The sequence below is a fragment of the Callithrix jacchus genome, chromosome 6 (genome assembly GCF_049354715.1).
Source record: "Callithrix jacchus isolate 240 chromosome 6, calJac240_pri, whole genome shotgun sequence".
NCBI lineage: Eukaryota > Metazoa > Chordata > Mammalia > Primates > Cebidae > Callithrix > Callithrix jacchus.
Window position 1 is genome coordinate 41494608 of NC_133507.1, and position 15901 is coordinate 41510508.

General features: G+C 31.8%; 1 protein-coding gene across 1 annotated transcript in view; it reads left to right on the top strand.

The window, feature by feature from the left end:
* Window positions 1-15901, top strand: part of CALCRL (calcitonin receptor like receptor) — a 101846-nt gene that overhangs the window by 57112 nt on the left and 28833 nt on the right. Inside the window, exons 3-9 of the mRNA XM_003733201.6 lie at window positions 872-962; window positions 1137-1303; window positions 2962-3048; window positions 5275-5407; window positions 8330-8440; window positions 8542-8654; window positions 10069-10160. Coding sequence (XP_003733249.2) covers window positions 2965-3048; window positions 5275-5407; window positions 8330-8440; window positions 8542-8654; window positions 10069-10160 — 533 coding nt within the window. The 5' untranslated portion in view covers window positions 872-962; window positions 1137-1303; window positions 2962-2964. The remainder of the gene's footprint in view (window positions 1-871; window positions 963-1136; window positions 1304-2961; window positions 3049-5274; window positions 5408-8329; window positions 8441-8541; window positions 8655-10068; window positions 10161-15901) is intronic.

Consider the following 15901-nt stretch of genomic DNA (forward strand, 5'->3'; position numbering starts at 1 on the left):
TTTATACAGAAAAATATAACCTAGTAACATCTTAAATATGTAGCCAAGAGTATGCCATGAGTTAGGAACTTTCAGGGCTCTACAATATAGTGAAAATTACTTAATGGTCACAACAAATTTGTAAAGTGTGCAGTATCATTGGTTATCACATTTCCAGGTGAAATGTGCATGGAAGAATGTATCTCATAACTAATTTTAAATTGCTTTAATTTTTTGTAATTTAACAAAAATCCTAATAAATTATCATTAATATGATAAGGAGTTTTAGGAATTACTATATCTGTTAACTATTTTCATTCTTCAACAAAAATGTGTAGAAAAATGAAAACCAAAGCCAAAAATAACCCTCTTTTCTTTCACCTTGCTATTAATACTTGATGATAGTGAAAGCTCCACTGAGAAGATTAAAACACAAAATTTATTTTTAAAGGGTGTGAGCATAATTTAGAATCATTGCAGAATTATATGACTATAAACACAATAAATATTTATGTAACATAAATGCCTGAGGAAAGCATTTTAGTAATTCTATCAAAAAATGTAAATATCTAAAATTTAACAATTTATCAAGTGAAAATGACATAAGAAGTCTTTAAAAATTAGTTACTCATAGAAAATATGTACCTTTTCAGACCAAGTGTGTTCTCATAATCTAGTTCTGTAATTCATATTGAAATATCACATGCTGTGAATATGTTAATGCTATATAGTAACTCAAATCTGTTGTAAGCAAAAGAGGCTTTCAAAAGTTGGAATCAGTCAATAAAAATATGATTTTAGCAGCAGTATTTACTTTGAAATTTTAAATTTATCATGGAATAATTTTGATCATTAGCATAATATTAAATTATTACATTAATCAATATTTCAGGTCTTGACCCCTGAATTTAAGAAATTCTTAAAGACAATGTCAAATATGATGCAAGAGAAAATGTGATTTGAGTCTGGAGACAATCGTGCATGTAAGTATTGGGAAATTAGATTTTCTCATGGTAAAATGTAATAAAAACAAAAATATTTACTTATTAATTACTGAACTGAAGAAACTTTGATTCATTGTTTTCTGTCTAGAACAACACTAGTTTTATTAAAATTAATAGAGTGCTTCATGATATTTTGGTTATATTTTCCTCAAGATCGTCTAATAATAAAAACCCAAGCTAGCTGATAGAAGAGAAAACAATAATCAAAAAACTGCTGCAAGTAAAAAGAAAACGACTGCAACTTGACAAGATTGCGGCAAACTTCAATTTGTCGACTACAATTTGACAAGGTTGCAAAACAAGATTGCTACAACTTCTAGGTGAGTCACTGGTGAGGGCTACCAATGGCACAAATTCTATGTGATAATTAATGATGTGCTCTCATTGAATGTCATAATGAAAATAATAAGCAAAATATGTGAACATGTAAAGAAGGTTTTTTAATTGTTTTTCCCACATTAGCTCTATAATAAAAACCATCACTAGTTTCCTAACAAAATTAAATCTAAGTTCACAGTTCAATGGCAAATATCTGTTGATCAGAATTTTTTTCTCTCCTTTCAGTATATTGTTTGCATGTTCAGTGTATTAGTCCATTTCATGCTGCTGATAAAGACATACTTGAGACTCAGCACTTTACAAAGGAAAGAGGTTTAATGCACTTATAGTTCCACATGGCTGGAAGGACCTCACAATCATGACGAAAGTTGAAAGGCATGCCTCACATTATGGCAGCAAACAAGAGAAACTCCCATTTATAAATCCATCAGATCTTGTGAGCCTTATTCACTAGCAGGTGAACAGCAGTGGAAAGACCTATCCCATGATTCAACTATCTCCTACCAGGTCCCTTCCACAACACATGGGAATTTTTGGAGCTACAAGATGAGATTTGGGTGGGGACACAGAGCCAAATTATGTCATTCAGTCAAATAAATATTATAGTCTATGGCTACACCCTGACAACGTGTCAGAGTAGGTTGCTCCTGGACTTCACAGGGTGGAAGCATTTGGAAATACACTACAGCAATTCTTGTCTCTCAGAATTAGGAACTAGTTTTTAGAGGCCATTTTTCATTAGCTCAGACTTGTATGTAGCATTAAAAATATTCAAATATTTTATTTAATGTTGTTCATTCCCTGTAACGTTATTTCAATAATGTGGATGATTTAGGGAATCTTTTATTTCTTATTTAAAAAAAATTGATTTTCACTAGTGAAGAATAATTTCTATTAAATTATAACGACATTTTTATGATATATAGACATTGATTCTCAAGAAATTGGTTGAGAACAATTTCCTTCCTTAAATAACTGGAGTCGGAAAATTTAAAATTAGAAGAATACTTACAGAAAATAAATGTAAACTTTATAATAAAAGATGCTATCAAAATTGTTTCTATCCATGCAAAATGCTTTAATACCTTTATCATTTGTTTTATAATTATTAAAATATCTATCTATCTATCTATAAGGAGCATTTCTGTTTGTAAGTCTAATTAAATTAAATTAAAATGTGTTAATAAGCTTCTTAATACTTTAAATTATAATGCTCTTAAACATTTGTAGTTTTAATCTATTTTAACATGCTGGGCAGGATGGCTGACACGTGTAATCCTGACCAACATGGTGAAACCCCATCTTTATTAAAATACAAATATTAGCTGGGTGTGGTGTGTGCACCTGTAATTCAGCTACTTGGGAGGCTGAGGAGGGAGGATCACTTGAACCTGGGAGGTCTAGCTGCAGTGAGCGGAGATTGTGCCACTGCACTCTCGCCCTGGTGACAGAGTGAGACCCTGTCTTTAAACAAACCATTAATCAAATCTTTAAAATAAAATCCCCAAAACCATTAATCAAATCTTTAAAATAAAATTATTGAATTAATATGTAGTTTTAAAATAAATTCTCTGTTGAGAGCCATCTACGTTTATATCATAAATATTCATGAATTATATTTCTTTTTTTTCTATTGCAGTTTATGCTATATAGCATATTTCATTTTGGCACAATGATGGAGAAAAAGTGTACTCAGTATTTTCTGGTTCTCTTGCCTTTTTTTGTGGTAAGCATAACAATATATGATTATTTCTGTTTTTGCTTCCAATACACCTGTAATTGATAAAGAAAATTAAGGAAGTTACTAGATACATAAATTAATCACATTTTTGTATCTGATTGATACAGCAATAATGAGTTTTCATTCAGTGTATGCTTTTAGTCCTATAACAGGTATAGAATGAGAGGAAGTAGAGGGAATCAGAATGGGAAAGATCAATAGACACAAATGCATAAGACACCAGAGGACTATGCATAGTTTGTATCAGAGATACAAACGGAATGACACTATAGTACAGGTTTTACATAGTAGCGAAAATAGTTTCAACCAGACTTGTTGATTCACAGTTAGATCTGTTTAAAAAAAAGTGATTCTCCCATTGATAGTTATCCCGTTCTGCCAGCTGATTGACATATCTTGATTGCAAGGCAATTTAGAACCATGCAGTGTGTTTTAAATTAATTTCCTCAATCCTTCATTTAAATAAGCAGACAATTGATGTTAAATTTGTGGCAGGTGCGTGCATAAGTGTGCATACTCATCTGCCCCTCTACATGTATACACTGGGGATATGGGGCCCAAGGTGGAAGGCAGACAAAGAAGACAAAAACTCAGCTGCTCTGCTTGAGAATCATATACTTCATACACTTAATTTTATTTTTATCATAGTAATGAATTACCCATATTTTTCTCTGCCTCAAATAGTGACTGTGCTCTTATCTCATTACAAACACGAGAAACCAAGAGACATACTCTCATTTAGTCCTGTGACAGCAAAGAATTTGCTTGAGGTGTTTCTAGCAAATACCACAAAGATGGAAACAAAGAAACCCAGAGAATACAGAAAACCTAAATGAGAAAAAGAAAACAAGCAAACCCAAGACTACATTCCTGTCAGCATTTGTATTTGAAAACATTTTCAAGTCTAGGAGCAGTCCAAATTCTGCACTTCTTAGATAGTATCTTTAAGTTGACTTCAGCTCACACCCTCCACTGAGCAAGCTGCACAGAACATTACTTTCCTGCAGGCAATTCTGTAATAGATTACCAACTGATTATTGTAATTTAAGATATTATGACTCTTCCTCTTGAATTCGTGTAAGATAGTATATAAATCAGAGTCTGTATTCCAAGTAGGGATAAAAATGATATTGATTTATACAGAAGGATAAAAATGATATGGATTTATGCAATTCTATAGACTTTTTGAGAAGATCAGCAGTTATGTGGTTTTCAAATATATTACTTTTCTTTATGTCACACATTTCCTTTATTACTTGTGCAACACTACCACTGCATAAATTTTTATTTGGAAATAAATAAAGGAATGAAAGAGTTAATGATGAATGGTGGTCACACAATGGTAAAACTTGACTGATGCTACAACAGTGAGGGAATGTCATTTTCACTTTACTAAATTCAACTTCCTGCTAGAAAACAGAAATACGGCAATGAGGGAACAAAGGAAGGATATGAAGATAACAGCTTATGGAATATAGTTAATATAAATTATGCAAAAATTACTACTAGAAATCGGTTAAAAAGAGGTTTATTCAGGCTTCCTATTATAAATCAGAAAAAATGTCATGTGGAAATTAAAGTAGAATTGAAGCTTAAAATAGTGCTACTATATTGAAAGAAAATAAATACATAACTTGTCCAAAAACTTTATTGATGTGCATAGAAGAAAAATTTCTATTTGCCAACATCACAAAAATTTCTATTTGCCAATATTTTTATTATCAAAATATTATAACAATGACCATAAATTGTGAGTAGTTCCATGTGCCAGATATATCTCCTCTGTCATCTTGATGTTATTTTATACTATTTTACAATAAGGAAGAAGAGGGGAGGGGACAGACAATATCTTGCCTTCATTCACAGAGCCAGGAAAAACACTGGGGTCAGATTGGAAGACATCTCTGTCTACATTCCAGAACATGTATTAAGGACTATCCTGGAGCTGGCTACCACAGGCTTCTGAGAACCAACTGTGCTTTCCCACTCTGCCAATGGTGACATCTTGTTAGTGTTTTGAAAGTGGACACGGAGGGGATATTTATACCATGAAAATAGCAAACATTACAAATGGGAGATTTTCCCCAGAGAACAAGTTCATCTTCCAGTACATCACTGCACTGGCTGTTTTCCACTGTGACAGACTGCCTTTGACAAAGACATTTTTATAATCCTTTTCATGAAGTTGATACTGTTTTTTTAATCCCTCAGATTCTTGTCACAGCAGAATTAGAAGAGAGTCCTGAGGACTCAGTGCAGTTGGGAGTTACTAGAAATAAAATCATGACAGCTCAATATGAATGTTACCAAAAAATTATGCAAGATCCCATTCAACAAGTAGAAGGTAAGCATGACTACTTAATTGTAAATGCATTTGACATATTTTTAAAAGAAAACTATTCCATTATATCATTATAAGTTCCTTAGGTCCATTATTAAAAATAGATTAGTTGCTACCTTTTTGTATATGTGCAGTTTTAATTATGTTTGAAGAACATCTTATGACATCATGTTATATCTCTTTTTAAAAATTTTTATCATTATACTTTAAGTTTTGGGGTGAGTTCTGGGGTACATGTGCAGATCATGCAGGTTTGTTACATAAATATTCACGTGCCATGGTGGTATGCTGCATCCATCACTCCATCATCTATTTTAGCTATTTCTCCTATCCCTGCCATAGTCCCTCATCCCCCGACAGGCCCCCGTGTATGATGCTCCCCTCCCTGTGTCCATGTGTTCTCATTGTTCAACTCCCACTTACGAATGAGAAAATGTGGTGTTTGGCTTTTTGTTCCTGTGCTAGTTTGCTGAGAACAATGGGTTCCAGCTTCATCCATGTCCCTGCGAAGGACATGAACTTGTCCTTTTTTATGGCTGCATAGTATTACATGGTATATATGTGCCACATTTTCTTTATCCAGTCTATCATTGATGGGCATTTGGGTTGGTTCCAAATGTTTGCTATTGTGGATAGTGCCTCAATAAACATACATATGCATGTGTCTTTATAATAGAATGATTTATAATCCTTTGGGTATATACCCACTAAAGGGATTGCTGGGTCAAATTGTATTTATACACTCCCACCAACAGTGTAAAAGCATTCCTATTTCTCCACATCCTCTCCAGCATCTGTTGTCTCCTGACAACAGACAATCGCCAAACTAGCTGGCATGAGATGGTGTCTCATCGTGGTTTTGATTTACATTTCTCTAATGACCAGTAATGACAAGCTTTTTTCATATGTTTATTGGCTGCATAAATGTCTCCTTTTGAGAAGTGTCTGTTCATATACTTTGCCCATTTTTTGATAGGGTTGTTTGTTGTTAAAAATTTAATAAAAATATGTGACAGTGATCTGTTTAGTATGATTTTTTATGGTACAAAGATATTTAAATCAAGTAAGTATTAATATTAACACAAAAACACAAATTTTAATGACAACTGACTTTCAGCTTATGAAATTGTATATTTCTTTTTTATTTACAACCTCCCTGATAGGAAGTTGCATAATATTATGATGAATACAAAAGTATTGTTTTGCATAATACACACAGTTTGCATAGTACATTTGGTAGTAAAGTTAATAAAATTTAAGTGCTTCTGTTTTCATTAAGATATTCTTTTGTTTTTTGGGGTAGCATTTATTGAGAGCCTGCTAAGAACCAGATATTTGCGTAAATTCTGAAGATAAAAGATGAGTAACACAAGCAGATTTGCCAGATAAAGCAAAACAAAAATAGGTCCTATATTTTGACTGACAACCCTAAAGAAAGGGTTATTTTCAAAATATCAAATGTAAAACTCAGAGTAAAATACAATTTAAAAGACTCTCTAAATATTTCTAACTTTTAAACCCTTCCAAACCCTCTTGCTATATATTATATAAAAGTAGATTTCAACTTAATTGTTGAACAATAGGAATATCTTTGTAGGATTTCATAATAAAAGTATTCTGTGGTAAAATAAGTTCAGGATCATTGTATAATACATCTTCTTGAAGTTTTATAATACACATTATAATTTTAAATGCTCTATAAAGTCTTGCAATAAAGAGCTATTTTTATTTCAACGTTGTGTCTCTAAAATCCATTTGACCAGAGAAACTTTTTTCATAGAATACCCAGTCACATCTCACTCAAATACCATAAAACACAATTTCAAAAATTCTGGACCTTGCAGTCTCTCACACTACCAGTGCTGTAGTGAATTAGATAGGTTCTTTTGGAGCTGTGATATGGACACATTTGAGATGCTTTCTAACACTACATCAAGAATTTTTTTAAATAGGTTATAAAATTTTTTAATAGGCCATATTTTATCTAGAAATATATGAATTCAAACTATTTAAATAATTGCTTTAAAAAATCACAGGACAAAAAACATCATCTGGAGTGACATTAAAATTTTGTTATGCTTTTTAGTTGAATTTACCTGAACTTACAGGCCATCAGAATTTTGTTCTATTTTCATGAGGGCTAGATAAATTTTGATATGGCTTTGTAAATCTGTTAAAGATAATAAACATCTCATGTAGCATTTAAGATTCTCTCTGTATGAGTTAGAAAACAAGTTAGAAAATTACTTTCTTTGATTATAGACTGTTACAACATTTGAACATTGGTCGTTTAATTTACCTACCTCTCACAAAAAAACATTATGTGTTTTAATGTAAGAAGTTTTTTCTTTAATTTTGGAGAAAAATGTAAGATTATTAAACATTCTACCTTATTTGAAAAGAAAAGGAATGAAGAGCCAGAATTTGATTGAAGGGCCTCAATAAGTATCTTTTGGGATTACAATGGCATAATAGGAAATACTGGACTATTTTATTTGTTTGCTTCAGAAAATATTAACACCTTTCCCTAAGCATATAGTTTCTAAAATGAAACATGTCCCTAATTCCCTTTTCTGTTTTTTAATTTTAAGTGTAGGGACACTAATTAATCACTACATTATGGCTAAGGACAACTAGCAAAGACCATTTGATTTATTAAATAAATAACTATCTTGGAAAATTAGAATTAAATCTAAATGTTATATATTTAGATATTTCTAAATTTAATTTAGAATTTAATTTAGATATTATTCTAATATTATTTGGTAAGAAGCCAAATAATTTCTGTACATACATTTTAATGTAATATCTCCATTTTCCATAAATAGCCTTTACTCCGCATTCGTGTGAAACCACTTTTAAGACTATGTCTTCATATAGAACTAGAGGAAGTTAATTATCCCTAATTTTTATTTCTTCATTAAGGCGTTTACTGCAACAGAACCTGGGATGGATGGCTCTGCTGGAATGATGTTGCCGCAGGAACTGAATCAATGCAGCTCTGCCCTGATTACTTTCAGGACTTTGATCCATCAGGTAAAAGCAGTAATGTATCTACCTATCTCCTTGACATCCATTTAATAAACTCTAGGTTAATTAAATTCCTGTTTCCCCTTTTTTTCCTTTTAATTTTAAAGAAAAAGTTACAAAGATCTGTGACCAAGATGGAAACTGGTTTAGACATCCAGCAAGCAACAGAACATGGACAAATTATACCCAGTGTAATGTTAACACCCATGAGAAAGTGAAGGTATGTCATAATTCTGAATTGAAATTGAATTTACGCTACCTATTTAAACAGCTAGTTATCCTTTACTGTATTGAAAAAATTCAGTCATTATTCCAATCCCTTAAAAAATTCAGTCATTATTCCATTCCCTTATAACGCCTTTTCATAATATAAATTGAGAAGAACAATTAAGAAATATATCCAAGGAAAAAAATTATTATTCATTTTGTCATTACACTGAAAAAGCAATCCTGTTAGGTAATAGTGTAATTTACAAGTCAATGTTTCAGTACTGGGTTTCAAATTTTCCAAAGAAAACATACCTTAAAAGTGTAAGAAAAGGAAAATCTTTCATCTGCAGTGGAATTTCTAGAATGACCTCTGAAACTGTGCTCAAGTAAACAGGATAAGCCCCGCAGGGTTTAAACAGTCCTGTCTCTCCCTCAACAGAAGGCTCTCATTCTGACTGAGTCTTAGGTCACATGCACTCAGGATCGCTTTCTTAAACACTACATGTGAAGTCAAGATTAATTACAATTTGGCACCATAATATAGCTTCAAGAGCAATCACTTGCATGTATTTGCATGTTTTTGGAATAGAGTCAGTTTGTCACAGTGATTACAACTGTGAATCCTAAAACCCAATTTCCTCTTTCTGCTTCTTACAAACTGACCTTGAAAAAGCCATTTTACATCTTTCTGTTTCAGTCCCCTCATATATGAAATGAGGGTAAGAATAGATTTTATTCTTATTATTTTCATAGGTATTGATTTAACACAAAAAAAACTTAAAAGATTAACATATAGTAAGCTCTTGATAACTACCAGCTATCATTATGTTTTTAAATAATATATTACTGGCTTATTCAGAGAACAGTTGGAAGATAATTATACAAATGCACAATAAATGGAATATGGGCAAATAAAAAAGTGAAAACCATGAGAATGAACACATTCGTACAGATGATAGGATCTTCTAAGTTAACAAATTGAGATTTGTCTCTGAGCTTCAAATTTGTCAAAGAAAAAAGAAACTTAGTTGGAAAAGAAACTTTATCTGGGATTTAAGTCTGAACAAAATAAATCATTAAGCAGCATTTGTTTAAAGGTGCACAAAATATAAAATACTAGTTTCATATAGTATATAATCTAGATCAATCAAAATGTTGCCTCATAGATTTAATATTGGACTTCTAATTTTTTAAAATTATTTTTAAAAGGGCATACAATTTATAAATTTTGATACTGTAGCTTGATACATATTCTTCATTCAAGATGTGTTCAAGTATTTCTTGGTTTGCAAACTAATCGTTGTAAAACTATCAGATCACATTAAAAAATATAGTTTATTCAGTTGAATTTGAACTTCTACATGTGTAGGATTATAGATTCTTATATTATTGATATGAACCAAATTTTTTTATACAAATTACAGACTGCACTAAATTTGTTTTACCTGACCATAATTGGACACGGATTATCTATTGCATCACTGCTTATCTCACTTGGCATATTCTTTTATTTCAAGTAAGTAAATTTAAAATTATTTTTAAAAATCACAAGTTGTCTTGGGTGAATGCCCTGTCATGTGCATATTTATGTCATCTGCTGACAAAATATAAAAATATTGACAATGTATAATGTTTAAAATAAATTGAATGTTTAAAATAAGTTGAAATAAGTTGATCTTAGCTTTGTAAAATACGTAGGGGAGATTGATGAAATATCTTAACCCCAATTTTACAAAATTAGTAGGCATATAAAAATGAAGACATATAATAAGAAGGGTGCCCAAACCAATATACAAAGCTAAATGTATTTTCTTTGGGAACTGTCAAAGACAATAGACCATCTTAATTTATGTTTAGCTTTTGGCCAATTTTAATGTCAGAATAAGTATGCGTTATAGAAACTGGAATTTTGTGTAAATAATAGCAATGACATTTAATATATGTTATTTAAAATATCATCTAAATATACTTTGTTTGGGATTTTCCCTGGTTTACAGGAACATCACTAAAAAGGTTTAATTGTACTATCAATTTTACTTGTAATTCACTTGTTTTTGAGGAGGAAGAGTCAGCTCCAATTTTTTGAACAAATCAATCAATAAGCAATTTAAAATTTGTAGAAAGTTAAATTCTAAGTCATGCATGTCTTATTTTATGCCTTCACATGGTTTTCATAATTTTGATCATCAGCAATAGTTATAGAATTCAGTATGACAAGAGTAAGTAGCTATGTTTCATTGTATCTTCATCAGCATTGTCATCATCTTCTGCTTTTTCTGTTCCTGTAGCTGCCACTGCCGCCCCTGCTGCTTCTGCTTTTCCTTCTTCTTCTTCTTCTTCTTCTTTTGCCTTCTCCTCCTCTTCCTTCTTCCTCTATGTTCCTTCTTCTACTAATTTTAAACAAAGAAGATATATATAAACTTATAATTCTAATATCCTATTGAGCAATTTCTTGTATTTTCTAGTTTTATTTCATATTGTTTCTACAGTTTTAATACTATTTAAAATGTTTTAACTATTTTTGTAATAGAATTATATAATTAGTAATTTACATGTTACTAAATAGTTTTTAAACAATCATTTGCTAAATTATTTTTTATTTAAGTGTACAAAAGTTTATAAGTTCTCTGTTTTTGAGTATTAACATTACTTTCATTTTTTTCAATTAAAAAACACTGCAATGGACATTTTCAACTATAACTTTTCCCATATTTTTGTACTATTTTCTTAGGCTACATTCCCAGAGTCTTTGGATTTCTTGGTCAAAGGGTATATATCTTTTTATGGCTCTTGAAAAACATCATCTCAAAAATATCTCAAAAGGCTCATGTTCAAAACAAATTCATAGCATCTCCCTCCTCCTAACCCAAGCTGATTTTCTTCCAGAGTGACCCATCTTCACAAATGACAACACCTAAAATCCAGTTACATTGGTCAGAAATTTAAGAGTAATCCATGGGACATTTCTCTCCTTTTTCTTCTCTATCACTCTTTCCTTTTACCCTGTGAATTTAACCTTTTGAAATCTTTTTAATCTATTCCACTTGCTGATCACTACTACCGTCACCACCAGGGTTGTTCATCTAGCCTTAGTAAATTCACTTTCTGTCTTTATTTAATTCGAAACAAGGCAGCCAGAATAATAGTTTCAATGATTTAGATCAAATATAGATCTGATTTTGCCATTCTTTGCTTTATAATTTTTAGACTTTTCATTGTATTCCATATAAAATCAAAATTATTAAGTTGCCCTGCTTATTCTCTTTGCCTCCTCCCTAGTCTAATTAAATGTATTTATCTTTCAACTAAATTTTAGCATCACCTCCTCAGTGAATTCTTACAGACTTACTTATTGTAATATTTCTGGAATTGCAATTAATAACAGTAGACATAGGGTAAAATTTTAATTTACATTTGGAAGACCACTATCTCTGCAAATTAAAAACTAATACAGCTGAGAGTCTTCAGATTAAATGGTCTATTTTTATGTTGCATGTCATAAGTCAAAATATCCAAGCTCATTACATTTTTGAAGAAGATAAAATTAGGAAGCATAACAATTACACTTGCCTGCCAAAACCAGTAGCTAGAAGGAGGACAATGGTCTTCTAGAATTCTAAGTCATATGGTCCCAAACAAGTTTGAATTTAATAAAGATAAATAAAGTTCTACACCAATTTCCTAAAGTCAAATGCTATATTAACTATGTTTTTGCATGTGAAAGAGTCTAAGATTTAATGGAAAATGCTTGCTGAGAACTAATGGGGCAATAGTGGGGCTGCCAAGTGAAAACAATGCTGCAGGCCAAACCATTACCAACAAATGTACAGGACTCAATTTTTAATCTCTAATCAGGCCACTTATTCACCTGTTCACTATGTAAGAGCAAAGTAAAAATTGGCTTATCACGTGAAGAAATTGAAGAAAATATCAGCTGATCAGGGCATCAAGGTACCACACCAAGAGTGTTAAACCAAAAAAAGGACAAAATATATAAGGCACAATGTATGACTTTATGAATCCAAATGCCTATAATTGAGAATACAATTAGCATAACATATAACAGATTTTTTAAAACTTAATAAAAAGTTAAAAAACAAATATAACTAAGCAAAATCTAATGAACCTTACAATTGCCTTCCTGTCACTCAGGGGATTCAGAGAGAAATTAACTGTTAACCTACCAAGAAAGTTGAAGTAGATCGTTTATCTATACTCGGTTCTTAGCTGGACCTGAGGGTCTTTAATGCTCTTTCCAAGCCCAAGAATCTATGAGTGAAACAGGAATTTAGTAAAGAGGATTAAAATGAAAGCGTTAGCTTTTTAATCAAAATATATAATCTCCGTATCAGGGACGTTGGTATTTGCTAAAGTATTTTGCAAGATTAAAGCAATCTATGTAAACTGTATTTCTTATTGATAAAGATTGGAATAAAATCATGTTCAATATTTTTATATCTATATTGATGTATGTTTTATTCAAGAGCAAATACTATTCAACTGATATTCACAAGTAATTTTAAATTTTGATTTAAGGGTTAAAATTTAAAACAATAGAATGTTTATTTCATCTATAGAGACGTGCTTTTTAAAAAAAATGATATTGTAGACTGGTCACGGTGACTCATGCCTGTAATCCCAGCACTTTGGCAGGCCGAGGTGGGCAGATCACGAGGTCAAGAGATTGAGACCATCCTGGCCAACTTGGTGAAACCCTGTCTCTACTAAATATACAAAAATTATCTGGGCCTGGTGGCGCGCACCTGTAGTTCCAGCTACTCGGGAGGCTGAGGCAGGAGAATTGCTTGAACCTGGGAGGCGGAGGTTGCAGTAAGCCGAGATCGCGCCACTGCACTCCAGCCTGGCACCTGGCAACAGAGCGAGACTCTGTCTCAAAAAAAAAAAAAAATGATATTGTGTATATATTTACTAAAAGATACGACCTGTAGGCACAGTCCTCATTCCAAAAGAGAGGCCAGAAATTTCGTTCTCCCAAATACTGTCCTCAGGTTTTCCATATAAATAGAGCCATTTTACAAAAATAATAATAATATTTTAAAAAATAAAGACTACTGTGTTCAATAAACACATGCATGTGCTATTTACTAAAATGTCCACACTTTTAAACAAGATGCATAGCATGCTACATAGGCCACCCTTTGTTAAAGCAAATGAATGTCTTGTCAATATAAGATATGCGACTTCTATATAAAAGAAAAAATAAGGTTTTCAAATAATTATCTTATTTCTAGTTGAAGTTTTTACTGAAAATACAATTTTTATTTTGTATAGCAAACTGAAAAGAAAAAAAGAATTTTTCAATGATGAGTTAATATGAGAGGTGTGCACTTGAATTCAGACATAACTTAATTTTAATGTTAAGTATAAGACAATGATTAAAACATGGTATGTATTCCAAACTTGCCATTACTACTTGCTGATAGTATGGACTTAGCCTGATTTTGCTTTACTTAAACCTCAGGGGTGTGTGTGTGTGTGTGTGTGTGTGTGTCTTTGTAACGGGTCATGATGCTTTTTTAAAATACTGGGCAAAGTAGACTCATATAGTACCTGGCATTTAGGAACTCCCTCAATAAGTAGTAAGAGTTACTAAGTTTTCCATTAGACTGTATCAATCATATAGGCACTCAAAATACATTTACGTAGTCATCTAAAATACTCATATGTAATATTAATACAAAGTAAGATACAAAACGAACAAAACAAAAAAGAGTGTTACTGTGGAGCCACAAAGACCTGTGGGAACACAGAGGAAGGAAAGAACATTCTAATTCATAAAATCTGAAGATTCCTGAGGTGATACTCTCATTGAAACAAACACTTCAATGATGGGTGAAACTTCAATAGATAGAAATTATAAGCCATAAGCAGTGAAGAGATTGTCTAGTCTCACAACTAATTTTACTTATTTTCTGATTAATTAACATTTTCAAGATTTCTACTAATCTGTGTTCTAGTTCACTTAATTTTTTAATTGACTCTATAAATCTTTAAAAACGAAGAATTTGAAAATGAAAGAAGTAAAACTACAAATTTTCCTTTATTATTATACATTATCAGGCCTTAGGTAAAACCTGAGAAACACTCTTCAAGAAAAACTCATGTATACCATTTCAAAATTTTCTATATGTCTAGAGGTCATTACAGGAGAGTGTATTCTTTCTTTCTTTCTTGTTTTAGAGCTAGGCTTTTGGTGTCACCCTGGCTGGAGTGCAGTGATACGATCATAGCTCACTACAGCCTCAGACTCCTGGGCTCAAGCAATCCTCCCCCATCCAGCCTTCCAAGAAGCAAAGACTACAAGCACACACTACCACACACAGATAATTTTTAAATATTTTTTTCTTTAGAGATGGGGTTTAACTATATTGCTAAGGCTGGTCTCAAACTCTTGATCTCAAGTGATCCTCCTCCTTCAGCCTCCTCAGCCTCCCCAGCCTCCCAAACTGTTGGAATTATAAGCATGAGCCACTGTGCCCAGCCTGAGAGTATTTTTAGACAGGCAGAATTGGTCTCAAATTCCACTTTGTCACTTACTTACTGTGTACTGTGGAATACATTTTCCTTTTTCTAATCCTCAGTTCTATGTTTAATAGGCAGATCATATTAGTATCTACACCATAGATTTTCTATAAGGTGTGAGATAATGGCAGCGTTATCAGTGAGATGCAGTGTTAAGCAGAGTATCTGATACAAAAAATGTTTTATATGATTGATATTGCTCTCACTTATCAGTCCATTAAAAGGTTTGAATATAAATATTTAGCCCTGGTTGGCATGTTATACCAGTAAGATCTTTTTTAAAAATTGAATAATACAAGTTCTAGTTTTAAAGGAAGCATATTTATAAAGAAATTGTTATAACATCCATGGTGAAAAATAAGTAAACATTGAATGAACACTTTTATAAACCAAACTAATAATATAATTTTGTTAGAAAAAAAGCTATGGTTAAGTAAATCAGTCAAAAGTAATAAGAAAATTTTTTTATGACCAGAAGATACTATGTAGCTTGCTGCATTTTTGAATCAATATTAAGATATTTTAGCCTTTGAATTTAGATACTTCTAATATTTATTTCGTAGAACTGTCTACCAAATCTGCCACTAGAAGTAATGAAAATAACCTTACAAAGTTAGCTTTGTGAGAGCAGGAGTCACTTCCACCTTGTTTCTTTACACGTCTCGGGGCTTAGCACAGGATCTTGCACACAGTAAGCACTCAATAAATTTTTAA